This window comes from Cyprinus carpio, chromosome A9 (assembly GCF_018340385.1).
Source record: "Cyprinus carpio isolate SPL01 chromosome A9, ASM1834038v1, whole genome shotgun sequence".
NCBI classification, from domain to species: Eukaryota; Metazoa; Chordata; class Actinopteri; order Cypriniformes; family Cyprinidae; genus Cyprinus; species Cyprinus carpio.
Window position 1 is genome coordinate 12,479,960 of NC_056580.1, and position 23,407 is coordinate 12,503,366.

A 23,407-nucleotide genomic window follows, 5' to 3' on the forward strand; every position below is an offset into this window, starting at 1 on the left:
GTCTTATACTGTGCTTTAATATTTCATTTACAATGTCTTTAGCTTCACTGTATGCAGGTCATGCAAAAGTTGATATGTTTACATTTCAATGCACAAAATGAATGAAATAATTTTGGATAAGCTATATTTTTTCCTAAATGTAATTATACATATACACACACAATGCACTACTATTACAAAATATAGTAAAGCATAATGAAATGAGATATAAAATCCCTGGGCATGAAGAACTGGTATTTTTAGTACTGCTAAATATACAGTATTATAAAATACAGAAAAATGTAGTGCCTTGACATGTATCAAATTTTCTACTGAATTGATAACTATTGCACACATCACTCAGGCAGTAAGTCATCTCCCAGCTCTTCATCAGCAAACTCATCTTCCTCAGTGCGTTTCCTTGCTGCAGTTTTTGGTCTCTGCATTTGAGGCCCCAAAGGATCAACATACGAAGCATCTAAAATGATGAATACAATGGCATCAACACATTTTAATAAGCACAGACCAGGCTAGAAGCTTTATTTCCTTCACACGAAAGAAAAACATATTAAAGCTATTAAATAAACCAGCCAGGTAACATGGAAATGTAATAATTTATCATGATACATGTATGCATTTGGCAGATGCTTTTATCCACACTGCATTCAAAGTGTACATTTCATCAGGTCACACATTCCCTGAGAATTAAACCTTGGTATCGCTAGTGCCATGTCCTAATGTTTGTTTACTAAAAAATTAATTATTCTACCACAATTTTATCCTTATTAGATTGTTTATCAGTCACAATGACAAGAATCTCCTTGAAACGGATGAGTGATGTTTCTCACCTATTTCCTGCTGAGTGCTGGCCTCATACGGCTCATTGGACCCTGGAAGAGTTTTCAGTTTAACGCTAAGCCTCTCACCCTTAGCACTGGTGCCATGGTTGCTCTGTCCACTGTCTGAGAGAAAACACCCAAAAAGCCAGTGTTTAAGTTGCAAACATTTCTGGAGTTATTTTACAGTAGTGTCTGTTCAGATTCTTCTGAACAGAAAAAAACAAGGCATTCGCATTTGAGTTGAAACCATTGGCATTGTAAGCCATGCTTAAACGCTATGACGAAACAAAACTTAGAATGCTGATAAAACAAAAAGCATGAAAAACAACAGCACCAGCTTGCACTTGAAGCAAAGGTTATGTGACACTAGAATCCCAATTAAAGTGAGTTCACTCTGCAACCATATGACTTGCATTATGGAAAGCATTTTTGGTGCATAAAGACAATGGCACACAGCTGCATTTCACATCTCAGCTGTGATGACTGGAACAGAGTACCGAGGGGCAGATGTGAGACTGGAGTCTGGCAGGCAGGTAACTATGGGATCTTTAAACATCCCAGCGACAAAACACAAAGGCATTAAAATGAAAAACCTTTCGCTGACATACAGTAGTTTTTCTACCATGTGCACCTAACTGAGGAATCAAGCCAGAATCAAAATAAACACTTTGCCACATATCACATACAGCTAAATAAACACTGCCTCTGTGTACTTCTACTGTTTGTATTCATAAAAACATCTTCAGAAGGGTACAGTAAGAAAACATTGCGAGCAAGCGCTCTGATACTGGGATAATGTTGTTCAGGAGTGTACTTGTGAAATATTTCACTGGTTTATATGCACTCAGTGCTTTGCGAACAGAAAGAAGTTGCTGGAAACACTCTTGTCATTGAGAGTGGGATATTCCCTGGAAACAGTGGTTTTGGCATATGTTTGCTCTCTATTGTGCTGTGATTGAATTTATGTCCTTGGACGCTGTATCATTACGGGGAACTACAGGCACTGCAAAATCATTTTGACATATGGATTAGGCAACTGGGTTTGAAGTTTTCCATGAAGCTTGCAGCTATGAGATTTTTGTGTTTAATCATCCAGAGGATTGACCATCTAAACTGCATAGTGAAATACAGTACATACCTCTGCCCTGCTCCAGCACAGGACTATACTTAGCTTCTGAGCGAGAAACTGCAGAGAAAAGAAAGGAAAAAGCAGAAGACAGAACTCTGAAGAGACAGTGGAAAGGCTAGACAGAGAGCAGAGAACTGAGGCCTACAAATTAGGTTGCGATATACAACAATGAAGAGTATTTGTGAATAAAACTGTAAAGTTAGCATTACATGTTGAGTTCAGTTATGACTGCAGGGCAGAATGAGGAGTGAATGGCATCTGTAACAAAGCTGACTAACGGGTGCAGTGGCAGCAGTTTATTAATGAGCAGAATGCAATGCCATGCTTGTTTTATAGCTTAACAGGAGGAGCGTGTGAGCTCTTCCTCTAATGTATTTCTGTAGTGTGAGTGTGTAGTCATACCACTGGCTCTCAGAGGAGGGGTATTGATGGGGCTTGAGCTGCTCCCTTTCAAATGCACAGCCATGAACAGAGAATAACAGAGATAAAAATAAAAATAAAAGAGAATGACAGATTGCTAACAAATTGAAGATGAAGCTTACAATATAAAGAGGATGCAGATTCTAAAGAGGAGAAATTCAGTTCTGTCCCAATATGAGCGATTTCATGGATGTGACTATAGGCTTTATCTGACTGGCTGTAAAACAATTAAACTACCATTGAAAAGTTTGAGGTCAGTAGTGTGTTTTTTTTTTAGAAATGTATTTTTATTCAGCGAGGGTGTGGGTGATAGTATAGTTTATAATTTTACAAAACCCTTGTATTTCAAATGAATGATGTTCTTCTAAAATTTCATCAAAAATAGAATGTTTTAAAAAAACAGCACAGATTTTATGCAGCAAGATCAAAAGTGAGAGAAATATCTTGTAACACTGTAAAAGTCTTTACTATTTCAAATAAATGCTGTTCTTTTGAATTTTCTGTTCAAAGAATGTTGTTTGCACAAAAATATTAAAGGGATACTCCACCCCAAAATGAAAATTTTGTCATTAATCCCTTGTGACTGTCCCATAGACTGCCAGGTAAAATACACTCTCAAGGTCCAGAAAAGTATGAAAAGCATCGTCAGAATAGTGCATCTGCCATCACTGGTTCAACCCTAACGTTATGAATCGACGACAATACTTTTTGTACACCAATAAAACCAAAAATAACGACTTTATTCAACAATTTGTCTCCTCTGTGTCACTCCACTGCGCTGTTTTCTTTCAAATCAAAGCGTAAATATATGTAGAAAACATATCCTTTTGGCGCAGCTGACACAGAGGAGCGTACAGCACAGATTCTCCAAAATGGCGCTTCACTGATGTGGAGTGACACAGAGAAGACAAATTTCTGAATAAAGTCGTTATTTTTGCTTTATTTGCGTACAAAATAGTGTTCTCTTCGCTTCATAACGGTATGGTTGAATCACTGATGGCAGATGAACTATTCTGAAGATGCTTTTCATACTTTTCTGGACCTTGACAGTGTATTTTACCTGGCAGTCTATGGGACAGTCACAAGACTCCCGGTTTTCATCCAAAATATCTTAAATTGTGTTCCGAAGACAAATGAAGCTTTTATGGGTTTGGAACAACATGGGGGAAAGTGATTAATGACAAAAAAAAATTGTTTTCAACATTGATAAGAAATGTTTCTTGAGCAGGAAATTAGCATATTGGAATACATCACTGGAATAAATAACTTTTTAAAATATATTAAAAGAAGAAAACAGTTATTTTAAATTGTAATAATTTCTCACAATATTACAGTTTTACTGTTATACTTTTGAAAAATAAATGCAGCCTTGTTGATCATAAGAGACTTATTTCGGAAACATGAAAAAAAATCTTACTGACCTCAAACTTTTGAATCCCATTACTTTTCTTATTTTCCAGAGTAATGAGAATTATTGCCAAATTACATCTATGAAGAACTCAAATCAAATTCATTATAAAATCAACCACCTTCATAATAAAGTAGCTTCCTATCACGTCTGCTCTATTCTACTGAGGCAGGGAGTGATCATACCACTGGGCTTCTTGGGGTTTGAGCTGCATCCTAATGTTTTAGAAGACGTGAAAAAAAAGCGTTGGAAGAAGAGAGCAGTGAGATGCAGTAAGAGGCTGATAACAGTCACTTGTTAGAAAATGAGTGTGCTGCATGACCTTTGAACCCGGCACTGCCTGAACCTGATAATTGGACATCACCTAACAAGAGATCCACATCTGATGTCCCAGAAGAGAAATCAAGAATGGAAAAATAAAAAATACTTATAAAATATTATTACACTATAAATTCAAAACAAAATCACAAACCAAAAGTCTAAAGTGAAGTTGTTGGATTTAAATTTTTAAATCATTTGATTTAGGGAACGGGTGTCTAAGACACATGGTTTCTCTTTTTGAAAAATCACATCACAGGACTAGCAGTCTCCACTAAGCTTGTCCACCTGGACGCTATATTAGGGGAATTACAGTCATACCACTGGGTTTCTTAGGGAGAGAGCGCGTAAGGTGTGAAGTATTTCCTGTTTACCAACAGAGATAGATTTCACGTTGAGGTCAATGGAAAAAGTGTTATAGAAGCATGAATTCAGTTAATGACTAGTATTTAATTTTAAAGGTTGATCGATGAGGTTGAGTTCAAACTGTCCACTCACCACTGCCAGCGCTGCCTTCCCTGCGGCCTCGAGCACTGCTGTCCCTGCCAGATCTCACCCTCTGTGTGCGTCAATAACAGCATGCTGTCAAATATCCTCCAGCTCTTTTCTTTAAGGTATAGCTTCAAATAGTTTACATACAGTCCAACAAACACGTTCCTCAATAATTGACCATAGGTTTCCTGGCTAAAGGAACAGGTGAAGAAGAAACAGATAATCTCTCTCTCTCTCATTCTAAATTCGTAAATTTGAAACTCTCCACACTTGATTTAAAGACTGTCATTCCTGAGTATCCTTCGAGACAGTTGTGTTTTTTTGTTCACTCCTAATTTCAACTCAACTACTTTCATCCATTTAAAGCGATAGTTCACCAAAAAATGAAAATTTGATGTTTATCTGCTTATCTGTTTATCTCCCCCAGTGCATCCAAGATGTAGGTGATTTTGTTTCTTCAGTAGAACACACTGACTGTACACACTGAGACGTTGCAATCTCTCAGTCGTACAATGCTTGGCAATGGTAACAGAATCTATGAGAGAGAAAAAACATGCACAGAAAAATCCAAATTAAACCCTGCAGCTCGTGACGATACATTGATGTGTAAAGACACAAAACAATCGGTCTGTGCAAGAAACTGAACAGTATTTATATCAGGGTTTTTTTTTTACCTCTGATTCACACAATGTCTGAATTGTTAGAACTGTTGTAAACGCACTTCACAGCAGCAGGCGCGTGAGACATCATCTTCTTCTTGCTTGCCTTATGGCGGATCGCAGACTTATAAGTGCATTACCGCCACCTATCTCTCAAGTGGACCATTGACACTCCTAATTGAGATTGTAGATAGAGTGTCAATGGGCCATTGTAATGCACCATAAAGTAAGCAAGAAGAAGATGATGTCTCAGGCACCTGCTGCTGAGAAGCGCATTCACAAGAGTTCTCACAGTTCGGACATTGTGTGAATAAGAGGTATAAAAACGATATAAATACTGTTCAGTTTCTTGCACAGACCGATTGTTTTGTGTCTTTACACATCAGTGTATCGTCACGAGCCGCAGGGTTTAATATGCATTTGTCTGTGCATGTTTTTTTACTCTCATAGATTCTGTTACCATTTGCCATGCATTGTACGACTGAGAGACTGCAACGACTGGAGCTAAAAATCATAATTTGTGTTCTACTGAAGAAACAAAGTCACCTACATCTTGGATGCCCTGGGGGTAAGCAGATAAACATCAAATTTTTGTTTTTGGGTGAACTATCCCTGTAAGGAAGCAAAAGAAGCCATAATATAAACAGTATGAGAGAAATCAGGGTACCTGCTCTCTGATCTCCTTCATTTTTTCAACTTTCTTGAGTTTGGTGGCATAATCCTGCACCTCTTTTAGTCCCATATCTGTGCACAGCCTGACTAGGAAGCGTAGACCTGGACGATAGATAATGACATGAGATGCAGAGCCACTAGATGGGCACAGAAAATCAAAATAAAACAACTGCCGAGCACATTACATTCAACATTTTCAGGAAATTTCCGATGAATGTCCTTGTAGGTCTCAAGTGCCTTCTGATAATTCCCTGAAAACAAATTAAAATTATGAATCATGATTTTGAAGGCCCCGAGATGACAGCTTATGTTTAAACTGATTATTGTCAAGTTCATACCACTTCTCCTGTAACAGCTAGCCACCATCAGCTGCCACTTCACCTGTGTCGGTCTGAAATTCATGAAAAGTTATAAAATAAAAATCTCCAGATACATGCAGAATATACATGATAAATATGATTTAGTAACTTACTGAATGAGGGTAGCTCTCTCAAAGTACTGAATAGCTTTTTCACAGAACTGGGTGTCAATGTAATATGCTCCCAGCCATTCAATGACACTAATGTTTGAGGGAAAATACCTATACGACTGAAAAAAACAAAAACAACACCATTTAATTATTATTTCTTTAATTATTATTATTACTGTCAGTTCCCTTTCTTTAGAGTAAGTCAAATACCTATGAAACAGCCACTGAAATCTGAACTGCAATCTGCATTATAGACACTTACGCATGTCTTATATGCTTTCTTAAATAAAATTGTAAACATGAATTAAAATACAATTATGTAAATATGCATATTTATTTTGCAATTTGAAATTAATTAATACATTTAAACAAGTAATTTTATAATTAAAAATATTACAGTTAATAATGAATGAGATTAATTATTATTATATTAGTTACATTTAACTACATTTTAAAACATGAATTCAACTTTCTTATTAAAAACATTAATTTGTAAAAAATAAAAATAAAATAAGAAATAAAACAAATCATCATTGATTCCTTGTTTTTATTTTTAAGTGGCACTTCTAGTCCTGCACATATCATACAAACATCATTTGGAATGTGACTGATGAGTAATGAGCATGTAATATTTTGCAGTGGCCTTTTTTTTTACCTCATAATAGTACTGGAAGGCCTGAGACTTGTCTCCTTCATTATCATAAAGGTCTCCCAGTTTGGCCAACACCTGAGCATCTGTGGGGGTCACACTTGTGAGCTGCATCAGCCATTCAATGGCCTGATGAGGGTCCTCCAACATCTCATATCTAAAGCTGCTTAAGGAATATGACGCTTACCAAACTTACCATACTTATGTCATTCTATTTCTTAGCAACTGAAATTACAAAAAACACAACAAAAAATCATTCAACAAAACACCTTAAAACAATAAAACACATTAAAACTGACGATAGCATGCAGATTTTAAAGAAGGATACAGATTAGCCAGCTGGTACATGACCTGAGCACTGTTTCTGAGGATAGCATGCAGTTTGAGGAAGCAGTCCAGGGCTTCCTCCAGTCTACCCAGCCTCTTATAGGTCAAACCTGCAGGAGGATACAGAGATTTCTGCTTTAAAATAACTGTAATCTTGGTGTCAGCTGAAACATATTTTAAGTGTAGAAAAGTTAAAGTATGAATTTCTCATGTGGTGTGATTTGTGATGGCTGACCTAAGTTATAGAGAGCTTCAGTGCAGGACGAGTCATTATGAAGAGCCTCCTTATAAAACTCTGCTGCTTTCTCATAGTCCTCCTTCACAAATTCTGTGTTGCCTTTGTTAACGAGGGCAGCAGGGTTGTAGCGGTCGGCGCTCATGGCAAGTTCAGCATAGCGGTCAGCCTGATCATAATCCTTTTCCTGGAGAAGACACATTATAGGCAGATGCAAGCAACAAAACAAGAGCACGTCTGTGAGAACCTTATAACACACTGGGATAAATACAACAATGACCAGGTTTTTGAGGTCAATGCTTTATAGTGATGTACTTACCAAAAAGTAAAGAAAAGAAAGATTAGTGGCAGCAGCACTTTTTACCCGACTGTCCTTCTTCTCAAACATCTTTAGCGTCTCAACTGCCTGGAAACAAAATAAAACTGTGTCGATTAAGCATATTCATAGTGACTTCAAGGAAATTATTGATATAAGTAGATTATTTATGTGAATAATACCTAAATACACTTGAGTTACATCACATTACAATTGCTGCTACATGAAATGACAGAAGCAATGCAACACAACACAATATACACAAGGCCTACAGCAGAAAGACACACACACACATTCTCCAACAACACAAACATACCTCAGCCTCAATAGTCATGCAGATGGACAGGCAAGAAAACAAAATAAAATGGACCATTGAATGTGTAAAGGGTTATAAAACAGAAACAAGGGTTCCACACAGACATAGAGCAATATGGCTCTGTTCTGTGGTTAAATATCAAATGCAACATAATTTGAGTGTGTCTCCAGGGACCCATCTACCTGTTTGAAGTCCCTCTGTCTTAAGTATGTAATAGCTTTATTGATCTCCAAGTCATTGGCAAGCTCCACGTATTGTGAACCTTTCACCATGTCCACACACCTGAAAAAGTACCAAATTTAGCTTTAGGACATCTGTTGAATCTATTATAAATGGTCTTAACTAATAATAATGAATTATAATTATTCAAAATAAATAATTTTTGTTAATACACACACTAGCAAGTGATAACAAAGTTTCAGCTAAGTATTTTTTTTTTTTTTTTTTTGGCAAGTGATAACATTTCACAATAAGATTCCATTAGTTAATGTTGAACAAACAATAAACAATACATTTTACATGAACAAACAATGAACAATACATTTATTACAGTATTTATTAATCTTTGTTAATGTTAGCTAATGAAAATACAGTTGTTCATTGTTAGTTCATGTTAATTCACAGTGCATTAACTAATGTTAACAAGAACAGCTTTTCATTTTAATAACGCATTAGTAAATGCTGAAATTAACATTAACTAAGATTAATAAATGCTGTAATTGTTCATGCTTAGTTCATGTTAAATAAAGTAGTTAACTAATTTTAACTTATGAACCTTGTTGTAGTGTTACTTTTTTTTTTTTTTTGAAACAATAAACAAATACATTTCATTTATTCCTGTGATGGAAAAGCTAAATATTCATCAGCCATTACTCCAGTCTTCAGTCACCCAGCGATTCTTCAAAAATAATTTTAAATATGCTAATTTGCTGTGCAAGAAACATTTAATATTGTTGTCAATGTTAAAAGCAATTGTTTTCAGGATTCTTTGATGAAAAGAATGACCCAAACTTATGAACAGAATTATAAATAACTCACCAGTCAAACCCAGCTGCAAATGACGACTCAATAGCTGGAGCGATAAGCTTGGCTGAGGTCATAATGTATTTTTCTGCTAGTGCTTTCCTAGAAGGAAAAACGAAACAAAAAAACTGAAAAAAATTCTGAAGTATTATAGATCCAACAGAATGTTTAATACATTATAATACCTCTCCCTTTCCATTTGGTGAAGCTTATCGTTCTTTATAGCCTCAATCACCATGTTTGCATGAGGGTCATCCTAAAATAAATAAAATTAATAAATTAATAAATTAAATATTAATAAATTAATAAATAAAAAATTAAATTAAAAATAAGACAGAATTCAGTTCAAATATATGACTAACAAGGACTTGAACTATACACTCACATTTGGAGGGATATACTTGTCATCATCATCAATACCGAGAGGCACACAAATGAGTTTCTGAAAAGCTTTTTTCATCCTCTCACGGTCTCCAATGGCATAGTAACATAGGATGAGATTGAAGCCTGTCTTTATGTTGGGGCTCTCACTCATGATGTACTCAAAGGATGTGATGGCATCGGAGTACTGGCCCATATGTATGAACACAACTCCGATGTTCTGCATGATCTTGATCCTACATAATAAGATAAACGTTGAATGTTGAAAAACACATCAAATTGCCCAAGACCTGCATAAATTGATTGGTGCAAAACAGTTCACACAGCATATGCAACTACAAGTACTGACCTCATTGCATTGTGGGCATTTGAGATCTGATCCAAAGCCATGCGGTAAAATTTGATTGCCTTTGTGTAGTTCTTTTGCTTGAAATAGATATTTGCCATGTTCACTTTCAATCGTCCTATAGTAGGGTAAGCAGTAACAGAAAACCTGATATTAGAAACGCACTTATATCAAAGAGGAGTGAATTTGAGATATTTTAAAACATGCTTGAAATTTGCTTACCGGCATTACTGAACATTTTGTTCTTCACAATGACTTGGTAAGTGTTCAAGGCCTCGGTGTACATGTCATTATTGGCATATTGGTTTGCTAAATTAAATAACACCTAAACAAAGCATAAAAGAGTCACGTGAACTTTCGGTTTTCAGTCAAGACATGTATTTTTATATGGAGCAATGAACTTACGGAGTAGGTCAGGTCCAGATTGATGTGGTCTGCAGTGCCTGTTTGTTCTCTCTGTCTCACCAAAGCCCTTTCCTTCCTGCCAGCCTCCTTGGCTTTCTCTAAAGACTGTAGAAAAAAGATAACTCGTCATATAAATGTCAATTCTATAAAATCACTTAAAGCAGTTATAAAGCTATACCTACCAGCTGAAGATCCCCACGAGCATGAGCGAGACAGCTCTCCTCTATCAAATCATTCACCTTCTTTTCGAGGATCTTTATCTTCTCCTCTGGACTGAACGAGAAAACTATTAGACCCAAAAGTGTACATCTCAGAGTAAAACTAAAGATGTCAAGTGGGACCTAGTAAACAAAACTTCTCAATGGCTTCTCAAGCACTATGAAAGCAGAGGGATGCATACGTGTCTTCATTCCTTGTTTCTAATGGAGGGGCCGGTCCTTTTGCTTGTCCCAGTGGATCAAACACTGAGCCTGGAAATTCAAACAATTAAAATGAAACAACCTATCATACTCAGAAGTTAAAATGTATGAATCAAATATCATTATGAGACGGTAAGTATATTTCAAGCATAATGTGTCTGGACAGCACATGTGTTAATGGGTTTCAGGTGTGAAAGTACCTCTAGCTATAGAAGACGAATATCCTGCTGCTCGTACTGCAGTCATGGGACGAGCTGCACCATCCTGTACAACACACAAAAATAGAAAAATGTATAAAACTTCATTGCATATGACATAAAGGGCAAATAAGCAAGAGATTTATCCCACCTGAACAGCTCCAGTCATAGGCCTTCCCATAGCAGTGCCAACAGGTATCCGAGACTAGATATTAACATCAGAAATACATAGACATAAAAGGAAAATAAACAGCATCAATATACTACAAACATCTGGCAAACAGCTTCACAATCCCTCACTGAAACATGAAATGAAGTCAATACAGTCAACCAGAATGTGTTTATTTTCCTAGCTATTAGATTGGACCGTCCTGATTCTGACTGTATAGGTCTAATCTCTCACCTCTTGGAGACCTTCACCTTTCCTGCCCTGACAGCTGTCTTCCTGATTATGAGACATTGCACATTCTAACATGCTATCATTCTAACTTAAGCTATTGAATTTTCATTCAGTGTAAATCCATATGCTTTACTTACCCCATAAGCTGTTCCAATCGGTCGCCCTCCAATGGCAGTGCCAGGATATTTTGCGGTCATCTAAAAATATTTAATAAATAAATTTAGTGTCTATTATTTCTGGTGTGCTTGACGTTTTATACAGCAGCTTAATTAGCAGGTGCTATATAACTCACTGGTGGTCTTCTGCCATGACTAGTCCTGACTGCCTGCTGAAAGCCCTCATCATTGTGAAGGTCCTGCAGGGACAGCAAAATCATGATGCATAAAAGCAAATTATGAAATTCAATAAATGCATGTCTAAGGTCTAAGTATTTGTGCACCTCTCCGTCAAAAGTCGGATTGTAATCATTGTAGCCAGTGTACAAATCATCCTCCTCTTCCTCTGGGACAAGATGCACGTTCTCCATCTGAAACAAAACAAAAACTCATGCAAGTCTTTTGATATGATTGCTATATTTGTCAATATGTTTAATAAATAGGCTAATTAATTATAAAAATAGAAGGCTAATGCCTTTTTTCAGGCAACAATGCAGACACTTTTTCCAAACTATAGCTACAGTGCGAACATCTATAAAACAAGAAATAAAAGAAGCAACTCTTACAACTTTTAGGGATTATTTTTGAATTAATATGCGAGTTACTCTATAAAAACTATAGCCTGACAACACAGAGCACAAGTTCGTTTGCATGGCTAGTTCGCGACCACACCACGTATCACGTACACAACATCTGAGGTTGTGAATTATTATGATCGTTTCACTTACCTGGATAACAGATCAGTTTGCTTGCTGAAAAAAAGTGCAAAATAATAGCCGTATTACATTGAAATATCCCGAAAAACCGTGTATGTAGCCCAACAGCAGCTAGAGCTCGCTAACTACGCTAATGAGCAACACAACGGCTGTTGCTAGGATACAGAAGCGGATTACCGTACGCTACACACTGGCGATTTAACTCTGTTTCGCTATTGGTTATTTCACTGATTATATTTGCGTCTATGTTTTTTATTTTATTTTTATTATATTTCTAAATGTACGTATGATCGTCTTCTGCGCTCCAATCCAAGGAGTTATCATTCTGTAAAAGTCCTGATGTGTTTAGGCGCGTGCGGGACGCCGTAGCTCCGCCTGTCTTTCGTGCGCAACTGCGCATAACCTGAAGTCTGATGTTGGGGCTCCTGTAAAGTAACGTTAGCTGAGTTTTGACATTTGTAAACGAGATTACGATGACTTCATTAAAAGGAAAGATTATTACTGTTGTCGGAAGGTGAGAGTTTCCATGTTTAAGTCGGTCTGTCAATTTTGGCAGAGATTGCATAAGAGAATTTCTGAGTGCACTTTGAACTCTTCTGAGAAAAAGAAAAAAAAATATTACTCCATATCAGAACAGTTCATGTGAAAAAATGAACAGTGCAATGATTTATGACAAATATAAAATGAGCACGTGAGTCGGTATTTGCGCTTATTTGACATTTTTTGGCAGGTTTGTCATTTGCAAATAAGGTTATTGAGTTGAAGGTTATTACTCTGACTATTTTATAGGATTTTTATTTATTTTTCATGCATGGTTATCAAAGTCTTTAAACCTTGAATTAATATTTGTCCTGCATTAAAGTTCTTTGCAATATTAAAGTTTCTGTTTAAGTAGACTCAGACATGTTCCTCACTTTATGTAGATAATGCATTGATTTTCACTAATGTTAACGGACTACTTGTTCTCTATTTATATTTGACTTATTTACAATGCTGTCTCTTTTTCCTAATGTATGGTATGTGGGATCATAAAGTGGGCTGATCGGCCGCTCCTGGGCCATGGTGTTCCTGAGTGGAGGATACAAGGTCAAGATCTATGACAACGAACCAGGACAAGCATCAGGGGCCATCACAGAGATCAGGTCAGTGCAAAACAGGAAAGAAAAATGAACTGAAGACCCCTCAGTCAAATTATCTCCCTTTAGCACCACTGCTCAACTTCTGTCTGAGCAGGTTGTGACCCATTTTGAGGGCACAACCTACATAAACCAATGATTTGAGGAACAAAAAAGGAAAAAAGTATGCACAAATTAAAGTTTTCTAAAGCATATTGGTACTGTCTTTCCATATCTGTTTATGTTGTGTTAAATAACCCTCTTCCTTGATTCTCTTCTTCTGTCACCAGAGGGAGTTGTAGGGCATTCTGTTTCCTAGATATGAAATTACAATGTAAAAAAATAGGTGTAGGAACAAACTTCACTCAGAAATTGCTAGTAAATTTTAAGCTGAAAGCTGTGTTTTTGTGTGTGAGCAGGAAACAGATTGAGGAGCTTCAGCGAGCCAAAATGTTGAGAGGAAATCTCACAGCTGCACAGCAGTTGAGTCTACTCAGCAGTCACGATGACCTGCAGCAGGCCCTAGAGGGAGCTTTCTTTGTCCAGGTATGGTTTATGGTTTCCCCCTTAAATGGAGATGACTTCCTGTTGACCCAAAACTGTAACTGGGAAACAGAGGATAAACATCTCCCTGATTTGTATGGAACAAAAGTATCTCATGTGAGGAGAAGAAAAAGCAACATTACAAATCACATGGAACCAAAAGACTTATCTGTGGTTTTACGTCTGAAACGGTTTGAACACTCCATGAATTAAACCTTACTAACACACCAACAAATCTGATCAAACAAAGTACTCACTAATGTGATTAACTATTGGAGTTGCACCCGTGTTTAATTATTAAAATGTATTGAACACTTAGGAGCCAAGCCACTGTTTGCTATTGGAAAGTGCTTTTTTTTTCTTAAATAAAGATGGATGATCTGATCACGCATTTTTTCCTGTGTACTACGTTCAGTGACAGCTGATGGTTTCTGTTTGTCCCAGTTATGATGATGTCAGCATTTAATGACGCATGGTTCTGGTTTGTGCTGCTGATACTACTGTATTTGCACTGCTGTATTGGCGATATTATACCATTATTTAACATTATATTTATTTTAGCAGTTTTTGTGCTTATGATTTGTTCTCTAATGTTTTTTTTTTTCTGAAATCTTCACATTCTTAAAGTCAGCATTAAGTGAAAATCCACTTCACTCATTTTCTTAATGCATGTTATAGATCTTATTGTAAATGATTTCCAGTCATTTTGTATGTACGTCTCAATGTGGAAGAAAATATCTGTCATCACTTCAGTTTCATTGCAACTCTGACTTCTAAAAAGTTTTTCTACTAAAGAATCAATGAGTGAATATTCCTGTTTGTTTTATCAGCATTGGGAAGTTGAGGTCTTCTAAAACTATTCAGGTCATTTTTTTTCAGCACATTCCACTGTCATTCATTTTTTTCGCTCTTGAATTTCCTTCTTGTTTCTTTCTGTGCTCTTATGGAAAACTTTTTTGCTACAGATTTAATTATAGTACATTTCATACAGTCCCTTTGCTATATTGTTGACCATCAACTGCTCTTGTCCTCTGTGTTTTCTGTGAATAGGAGTGTGTATTTGAGGACCTGGAAGCAAAGCATTCTGTCTTCCATGAGGTGGAGAATCTTGTCACAGAAAGCGTGATTCTCAGCAGCTCCACTTCCTGCCTGATGCCAAGCAACGTGTTCTCTTGTGTCCAGAACCGAACTCGGTGCATCATTTCTCATCCGGTGAGTTATATTTATAGTCCGTGAAAGATTTTATTATATATATATATATATATATATATATATATATATATATATACACTGTGGGGGTACACAAGTTTGAGGCGACATTGAAACGGTGAGACTCAAATTTAATTTTTAGGCATTTTACATTTTTTTAAAAGAAATTATGATGCAAAAAGAAATAAACTCTGATTTAAAATAAAAAAGATTGACAGTATGTTTGACAATCCATTTCATATGCGTATAACAGTGCATACATTTTGGCTTTGCTTTGAACCCGCAACATCTTCCATTCAAAGCAAAACGTATCTAGACCAGTGTTTCACAACCTTTTTTTTTTTGTGGCGGCACCCTTTGAAAGTTTTCACAAATTTGTGGCACCCTTAAAAAAGTAATTTTGTCACAATACTTGAATTTCTAACTTCGATATGATACTTTGAAAAATATAGATATTCGGTACAGCAGGGAAGATCTGCAGTATATACTGCCATACAGATATTTTTAATATTAAATTGTTTCGTCCATCAATGGTGGCAATCAGAAGGCTAATTTCTAATGAAGTTGAATTGTAATGCAGGCTTTTATTCATATGTAAACATTGTTTAATTACCATTATAACTAGCTACCTCACAAATTTTTGCTCACTCAGTGTATTTTTGATTTTATAGTGGGATCATTTTGTTGCAGTAGCACGAGATACTGTAGCTTGATTTCAAACTTTGAATTGAATAAAAAAAAGACAAGTAAGCAGTCAGTAATAAAATAAAAGAGCTGGATAATACGCAGAGCGTCACACCACGTGAAAGTGAAACCTGAGCGGTGAACTAATTTTCGGCAGCCGGAATTTCGGTGCATCTTGGCGACATCAGAAATGGATATTATATAATAGATGTTTTTTTTTTTGTTTTTTGTTTTTTACTTTTTAGCAATTTAAAAATATTAAAACAGGATTTTCTACATGGCACCCCTGCTCTCGACAGACGGCACCCTGGTTGGGAAACGCTGATCTAGACCAATATGTCTTATTATTAGTCTAGATGTGGTATTGATTAAGATCTTATTAAGGGCTAAACCTAAAATCCCCCTAAATGTAAACTTCTGCAATTACCCCTAATAGCAATTGTTATTTTCAAGCGTTCTTACAACATTCATGTTTTGGTTTTAGTTTTACTATTTATATTTATTTAATGAAAGCATTATTTACATGGACATGTCAGGTTTTTCTTCCCAGCCCTGATTCAGCAGCCTGTAGTGAAGAATGGAGATAAATGTTTAGGCCAAGAAGGCTTTACTGGACTTTGAATCCTTCCATGCTTAATGGAAATTCCACTCTGATCTCATGAGCAGAAAGGTCTTGCTGGTCGTGTTGTCCTTCAGAGCAGTGTGAGGCAAATAGTTCTCCTTCACCTGCATTTAGTGAATGTTTAATCATGAATGCCAAGCATTTGTGGTCAGATATTTAGTCAGAGAGACCTTCATATTCAGGGAAAGAATTTCAATACAAGGCCATTATCTCTAGCTCTGGTAAACACATTGGTATTGGTATAGTGCTTTGTCTGTGTTTGGGGGCAGATAAACTGATGTCATTTCCTTCTTGTTTTGAACCTCACAGGTAAACCCGCCCTACTATGTGCGTCTGGTGGAACTGGTGCCACACCCCGAAACACTGCCTGCTGTGATGGATGTTGCTTACTCACTGATGACGGATGTCGGACAGGCACCTGTGCGGCTCAGCAAGGAGATTGATGGTTTCGCATTGAACCGTGTTCAATATGCCATCATAGCCGAGTCCTGGAGGTTGGTTCAGGTTGGTTGAGCCATGATACTAAACCACATATCAATTAGAGTCATGGTTATAGTGCATAATGTTTTGACCACCTACTGTACCTGTTCCAACCGTGTTCAAAGCCATTAACAAAATAATTCTATAAATAGTAGATAATATAAGCAATAGTAGACTGTTTTATTATATTTATTATATGTACACTACCATTCAAATGTTTGAGGTCAGTAAAAATGTTTTTTTCTTTATTCTTTTGAAAGAAATTTTGTGAACTTTTGTTCAACAAGGATGCATTAAATTGCTCAGAAGTGACAGCAAAGACTTAGATTGTTACGAAAGTTTACTATTTCAAATAAATTCTGTTCTTTTGATATGTCTATTCATCAAAGAATCCAGAACAAAAGTATTAGTTTCCACAAAAATATATATTTAAAAAAATAAATAATAATAAATAAATAAAATTACAATTACAAAAATACAAGCCCCCAATTTTTGAATGGTAGTGCATACTAAAATAGTTGTCAGTTTAAAAATAGAATTCAATTCTAAACAATTTTATTTAACAAATGAAGCTGTTTATTTATTTAGTTTTTTATTTATATTTCCATACTATGGAAGTCAGTGGGCACCAGCCCCTGTCTGGTGAGTAAATGATGACAGAATTAAAATTTTTTCATGTCTCTGTTACACTCTGTTTTTAGAAAGAAAGTAAAGTGAAATTAGAGAAAGGAATGAATGAACAGAGACTATTGTATTTGTTAAAATGGAAAGCATTGCAACATCCATAGTCTTATCGCACTATGTTTACAAATGACCAATTGAGAGAAGGGGAAAAAAACAATCTCTTTTCTTTGTTTCTCTTGAGAAACTTTTAGAACAGCCAGCTTACTGTATCTTTCCTCATACTGGTGGTTTTGTCCTGGTTAGGCAGTACACCTGTATTACAGTGTATCAAATGAACATGGGGTAGAGTTAGGAGATCCACTTTAAAAACCAAACCCTTCTCGGCACTGCCCACAAGCATGAACAAAAAGCAGAGTCAAGAAAGCACTTACACAAACAATGGACACCTCACTTTGAACTTATTTTTAGAGTGACTGTTCATTATTCAGTCAAGTAATTGACATTTAAAGATGAAACACAAAATTGTGTGTTCTGTCCAGGATGTATCATGGAGGCATCATCACAAACCTGTTTTTATTAATATGCATAATGGCAAAGTTCATAGGTCAGAACCCTTAATCCTAACTAGTTTTAGCCAGTCGTACATAAAAACATCAGTTACCCATTTTGTTGAAATTGTGTTTTTTTTTTTTTTTTTTTTTTTTTTTTTGGCAATATGACATTGTGTTTTTTGTATTTGGTCCCTGGAGAGCTTTATATGGGTCGGGGTAGAGGCCACATACAACAGCAGTTAATGCTCTGACAGATACTCAAAAACTAGTCACCATAATACACTACATGTCCAAATTAATATGGACACCCAAACACCATATTCATGTACTTGTGAGCATTTAATAAAAAAAAAAATGTTAAAGTTTATCTAAAACATTTAATAGTTAGTAGCCCTCTCTAACAGATTCTGGGAAGGTTTTCTACAAGCTGGTCTCATTCAGGCACAAACGTGAGTGAGGTCAGGTACTGGTGTTGGGTGATGGGGGCTGGTTTGCTATTGGCATATCAAATAATCCTAAAGTATGTCCAAAACTTAAATAACTGCATGCTTCATTTTATCCACTGTTAGTAATGGGGGAAGCTGAAATAGCCAAACCCGTTATTTATGAGGGGGTGTCTACATACTTCTTTCCTACATAAATAACAGATAAACCAAACCATTTATGAATAAAACAATAATCTCTTTGTGAATAATTGCATGGATTCATTATCACTTAATATAATTTTTCACTCACCCTTACAGTATGTTGTTTTAAACCTGCACGATTTCTTCTGTGGAACAAAAAAGAATATATTTAGCAGAATGTTCATACTACACTTTTTCATATAATAACAGTGAGCAGAAAAAAGACAAATAGGTAAATGATGACTGAATTTAATTTAATTTTTTATTTTTTTTCAGTAGTTTGACATATCAGGAAAACCCCAGAAGATCATTCTCAATAAAGTAAAGCTAAAACAGAGGTTCCTTACAAAAGAAAAAGCCCTCGTGTTTTTAAAACATAAGAACATGCTGTGACTTAATCACAGTTGGTGACATTTGAGAGGTAAAAATTTGAACCACTTGTGTCAAATTTGTTTTTTTAAACTGGTTACAGATGCACGTACAGTGTGTCCAATAAAGTATCCTGTCCATTCTGCTTTTGTTTTTAGAGACAATTTCACAACTTCTATGGCATTTCTTATAAGAGATCATGACATAATTTTCCAAGTCTTGTAATTTCCTTACAGTCAGAAGGAAAAGTTACATTTCTAAATTAAACATGCACCATTTGAGGCACAAATCCATATCCGGGTTTGGGTCAACTTCTAAATGACAGAAATACCTCTCCTCCTTTTTAATTGTAGGCAGATACTGTCTGAGCTTTTAAAAGGTTATGTCACATGGAGCTTTAAAAGAAGCCATGTTGATGAACCAGTTAAACCAGCATGCAAACTGATTAATGCATACTGTTTTTTTTTTTTTTTGTTTAGATAACTAAAAGAAGTAATTACATAAGCTGGTTTTACATAAGTTAAATATTGTTCAAAGACCCTTTGTGTCCACCTGGGACTGTTGCTTGTTAAATGTTGCATCACGTTTGTTCAGTTTAAAAGTCTTATTTCGCATTATATTATTTGAGTTTATTAATGCTTCACTGTGTTGAATTATGAGATGTTTGAGCTGTTCATGTTGTTGTCATGGGCCCAAATACCTAACTGTTACATCTAAGTTTAAAACTACGCCCACAGACATTTTATTATTGTTTAGTAGCTCAAAATCCAGTTTGAGCTGATGTTCATAATACCATTAATGCTTAAAGGGATAGTTCACTCAAAAATGAGAATTCCATCATCAAACAGTACTGACGTCTATAACCTGGTGAAAAAATACTTTGGAAGTCAGTGGAGGCATCAACCATTTGTGTTCAGCAGAAGAAAGAAACTCGTAGAGGTTAGTAACAAATTGAGGGTGAGTAAGTAATAGAATTTTCCTTTTTGGATGAACTATTCCTTTTCTTACACTGCAAAGCTGGCAGAGAAGCACTTCTGAAGTGGCATTTAGGAGTCTTTATGACTCTAAAGTGGCTCAGAAGGCATAATTTAGTCTGGCTTTTATATGGCATTATGTCTTTATGCTGAATTTTGAGCAGGCACTGAGCAGCCTTAAGTCCTTGGTGTAAAGATGCCTTAGGCTTTCCGTAAGCCTCTCATACGATTTTTGAAAATTGAGTTCTATAGATTTTATACTTACAGACTTATGTTTTCCTGGACTTGCCTCTTGTGTTCTTTTAAATTAGTTGTTTTATTTAGGTAAAAAGAGGTTAGTTTTTTTGTTTTTTTTGTTGGGGGGGGGGGTTATGATAAGGAACATTTAAGGTTTGGATGATGCCCCAAACACCAGATTTGCAGCTCAAATCCACTCATGCTTCCTCTCTGAGTTCAGGCGGCTTTTTGAGAGAGAGCCAGCTCTGGAAAGTAGAGTTGCTGGGAAAGCTAATGGCTGCCCCTGGTAATTACCGTAGAGGAAAGGCCTCTTTTCTCGGTTTCCCCAGCCTGGCGACACCGAGATAACAGCCTCGTTGTTGCGTGCAGGAAATGAACAAAGACTACCCTGTCCCCCTCCTAAACTCATCCCCCAATGCCCGTTCTGTATCCAAGCTTTGATTTCAGCACAGTCAGGCTACAGGTATCTGTAGCCACAGGTAATATGAGTGCAAAGTGGGCTCAAAGCCTGGCACAACCACACTCACCTTCCCCTGCCACACCATCCCATTGTTCAGAGGACACTGAATTAAATGATAAGGGAAACCCAATACAGTGGGAGCGGCTATAGTGCTCTTCAGATGGGACAAAAGGGGGGCAACCTCAATTTTCCTCTCAATCAGGTGGACCAAACCTTGTTGGCTGGACAAACTACTAAGCAGGAAGCTTTTAGGATTAGAAGATCAGAACATCAGTAAACCACTTTTAGAAACATTGTCTTTCATCCAAGCGTGTAATACAGTGCGACTTGCCAGATGAACTTCTCTTTCTTCTCATCCAGGACGGAGTGATTTCGGTGAAGGACATTGATCTGGTGATGTCTGAGGGCTTGGGCATGCGCTACGCTTTTATAGGTCCCATTGAAACCATGCATCTCAATGCACCAGAAGGCAAGCTACCTATTAACCCATGTAGTTTTAAAAAAAAATGTCATAATGAAATTTTGTATTTAAGCACTGAGAAGTTTTTGTTTTCATCATGCATGGAAGAAAAATTTGGTGTGGTGCTTGGGGCATCAAAATATCAGTCTGTGAAAACCTGTTACTGTTTCAATTACCATCCATCTCACATGACCTTAAGTATGTGTGTGCAAGAGACAGACTGTGAAAGAAACTGAAACAAACACTAAAGTGTGTAAATGTGCATGTGTTTTGAAGAGATCTCATGTTCACTGTGAAAATCAGAAGGCAGTGTGAAATCTGTAGGATGACCCCGCTCCCCCTATGAAATGTGCTTTGCCATGTGACACCAGTATTAATGTTTGATGATGACAGATGAGTTATTATTCTCAGCCCTGCCTCCTTGTACTGTGAGTGAGGTGCTACAGTGCTCTCAATGTGGTGATAAAGCCCCCCTGTAAACGCAAGAGTTTCACCCTGGTTTCTTCCATTGCTGTAATGGCACAGGTTCTTGGAAACTGTAAGCGAAGAACTGTGGCTGAACTTTCACTGGTGCACATCTTATCTTCTGAGAGCCCTTCTAAAAGAACTCATGCCCTTCAGATGAGGAGCTACTCAATTCATGCTTGAAAACTCTGTTACAAAACAAAAAGCCAGTAACTTTATATGCTGAGTCATTTTGGACACTGTTCCAAATTGATTATACTTTTTGTGTCAGAGTTATTCATAAAGAGTTGTGAAAAATATCAGACCTTTTATGGTCTACTGTGTTCCTACTGTATTGTAGACATGCAAAACCACATTTTTATTGTTTTGTCTGTCCAGGTATGGAAGACTATCTCCAGCGCTACACTGAGGGCATGAAGAGGGTTCTTAATACTTTTGGGCCTGTTCCAGACTTTTCTGGAGAGCCAGCAGCTAGAATTGTAAAAGTAAGCAATATCAATATAATTAATAATTAGTGGAATATCTCTTGAAATGGTTGCTTTAGAAATCTTAAATTGGACAGATTTCCCAAATAACCATTATTGTTTTATTGTTGTTTGTTTTGTTTGTTTATCATTTTTGTAATCATTATAAAATGAAAGATTTTATCATGTACTTTAGGAGATCTGTGAGCTGATCCCTGCTGAACAGCAGCACCTCACAGTCCGGAGAGAGAGAAGAGATCAACTGCTGATGGAACTAGCTAAGCTGAAGAAATGAGGCTGTAGTCCATAAAATATCTAAATGGAATTGGTTATGGATCATCTGAGCCATTGTTGTCCTTTGTTAAATATTTCCCTTCCAGGCAACAGAATATGACTGATTAAGAAGAAAATTACTGAAACAAAAGTTAACTTCAGAAATGGCTTTAGGGTTCATTTAATTATGAATTGAATTTGTATAATGCATTAGCAGTATTTTTAGGTGTAGGATTTGTGACAAATACTTGTTTCACTGAAACCGCTATAGCACTTTCTTGCTCATGATAAGTGTAATGTGAAATTCACAATTAAAGAGAAAATGAAAACAATCTCCAAGGGGAAAGCCCTTTTCTTGATCCACCCCAATGAGTGTTTGACTCAGCATAAGGAAATTCTGATGCTTCCTGCTGGAAAATACACGCAATTAAAAATGAATTGTATTTTGACTTTTAACTTCCTCATTGGACATTTATGAATTAATCTCATACCTAAGATGAGCCCAACAAGTATTTGGACACTTAACTTGAGATGTATGAATGTCTTAATATGTCAAACCAGGTGTCAGATGCAAATAAATGATGTTTTTCTCAGATGAACTAACAATGACTTTGACTGGTGTCAAGGTGATTTTTAGTCTAGGTGTCCCAGCAGAGTACACTGGTGTAGTAAAAATATATTTAAAACCTATTAAACTTATCTTTGTTAAATGTTTTGCTCGAAAATTGTTTGTAGCTGGTGTAGTACATCACATTAAGAATGAAAATTATATTTTAAAACCTATTAAACTTATCTTTGTTAAATGTTTTGCTCGAAAATTGTTTGTAGCTATATTTCTTCCAATTACTGTTTGGGTTGATATTTTGTTAAATAATGCAGAGACCGATTATTAGTGGGACTAAACTTTACTGAATTATACTTACATTTAAATGTAAGTATTAACCTAATGTAAGTAAAAGAACATGAGTTTAGGAAAGAAAA

General features: G+C 36.3%; 2 protein-coding genes across 11 annotated transcripts; one reads left to right on the forward strand and one right to left on the reverse strand.

The window, feature by feature from the left end:
* Position 1: 1 nt before the first annotated feature.
* LOC109064421 (intraflagellar transport 88 homolog) lies at positions 2 to 12,643 on the reverse strand. Of its 10 annotated transcripts, none has more exons than XM_042763509.1 (31): positions 12,541 to 12,643; positions 11,839 to 11,925; positions 11,692 to 11,754; positions 11,537 to 11,596; positions 11,151 to 11,204; positions 11,003 to 11,066; positions 10,784 to 10,853; positions 10,566 to 10,656; positions 10,384 to 10,488; positions 10,201 to 10,303; positions 9,982 to 10,096; positions 9,637 to 9,868; positions 9,437 to 9,507; positions 9,267 to 9,353; positions 8,411 to 8,510; positions 8,229 to 8,234; positions 7,916 to 8,002; positions 7,597 to 7,783; positions 7,363 to 7,471; positions 7,041 to 7,191; positions 6,389 to 6,504; positions 6,255 to 6,307; positions 6,102 to 6,167; positions 5,912 to 6,018; positions 4,592 to 4,652; positions 4,098 to 4,157; positions 3,961 to 3,990; positions 2,350 to 2,394; positions 1,957 to 2,004; positions 828 to 941; positions 2 to 457 (listed from the first exon to the last, which is right to left on the reverse strand). In XM_042763509.1, exons 1-31 carry the CDS (start codon positions 12,592 to 12,594, stop codon positions 336 to 338), a joined length of 2,718 nt encoding a protein of 905 aa, XP_042619443.1. In that variant the 5' UTR covers positions 12,595 to 12,643; the 3' UTR covers positions 2 to 335. The 10 variants fall into 10 exon arrangements, 9 of the variants coding, with proteins under 9 accessions (XP_042619443.1, XP_042619445.1, XP_042619444.1 ...); XM_042763511.1 differs by having other exon boundaries at positions 12,283 to 12,585; XM_042763510.1 differs by lacking the exon at positions 8,229 to 8,234 and having other exon boundaries at positions 12,541 to 12,641.
* On the forward strand, positions 12,642 to 23,035 carry LOC109064376 (lambda-crystallin-like). Its single transcript, XM_042763519.1, has 8 exons — positions 12,642 to 12,784; positions 13,305 to 13,412; positions 13,805 to 13,931; positions 14,979 to 15,140; positions 16,753 to 16,947; positions 21,125 to 21,233; positions 22,068 to 22,174; positions 22,350 to 23,035. The coding sequence occupies exons 1-8, from the start codon at positions 12,744 to 12,746 to the stop codon at positions 22,446 to 22,448; spliced, it is 948 nt and encodes a 315-aa protein (XP_042619453.1). The 5' UTR covers positions 12,642 to 12,743; the 3' UTR covers positions 22,449 to 23,035.
* Positions 23,036 to 23,407: the final 372 nt, after the last annotated feature.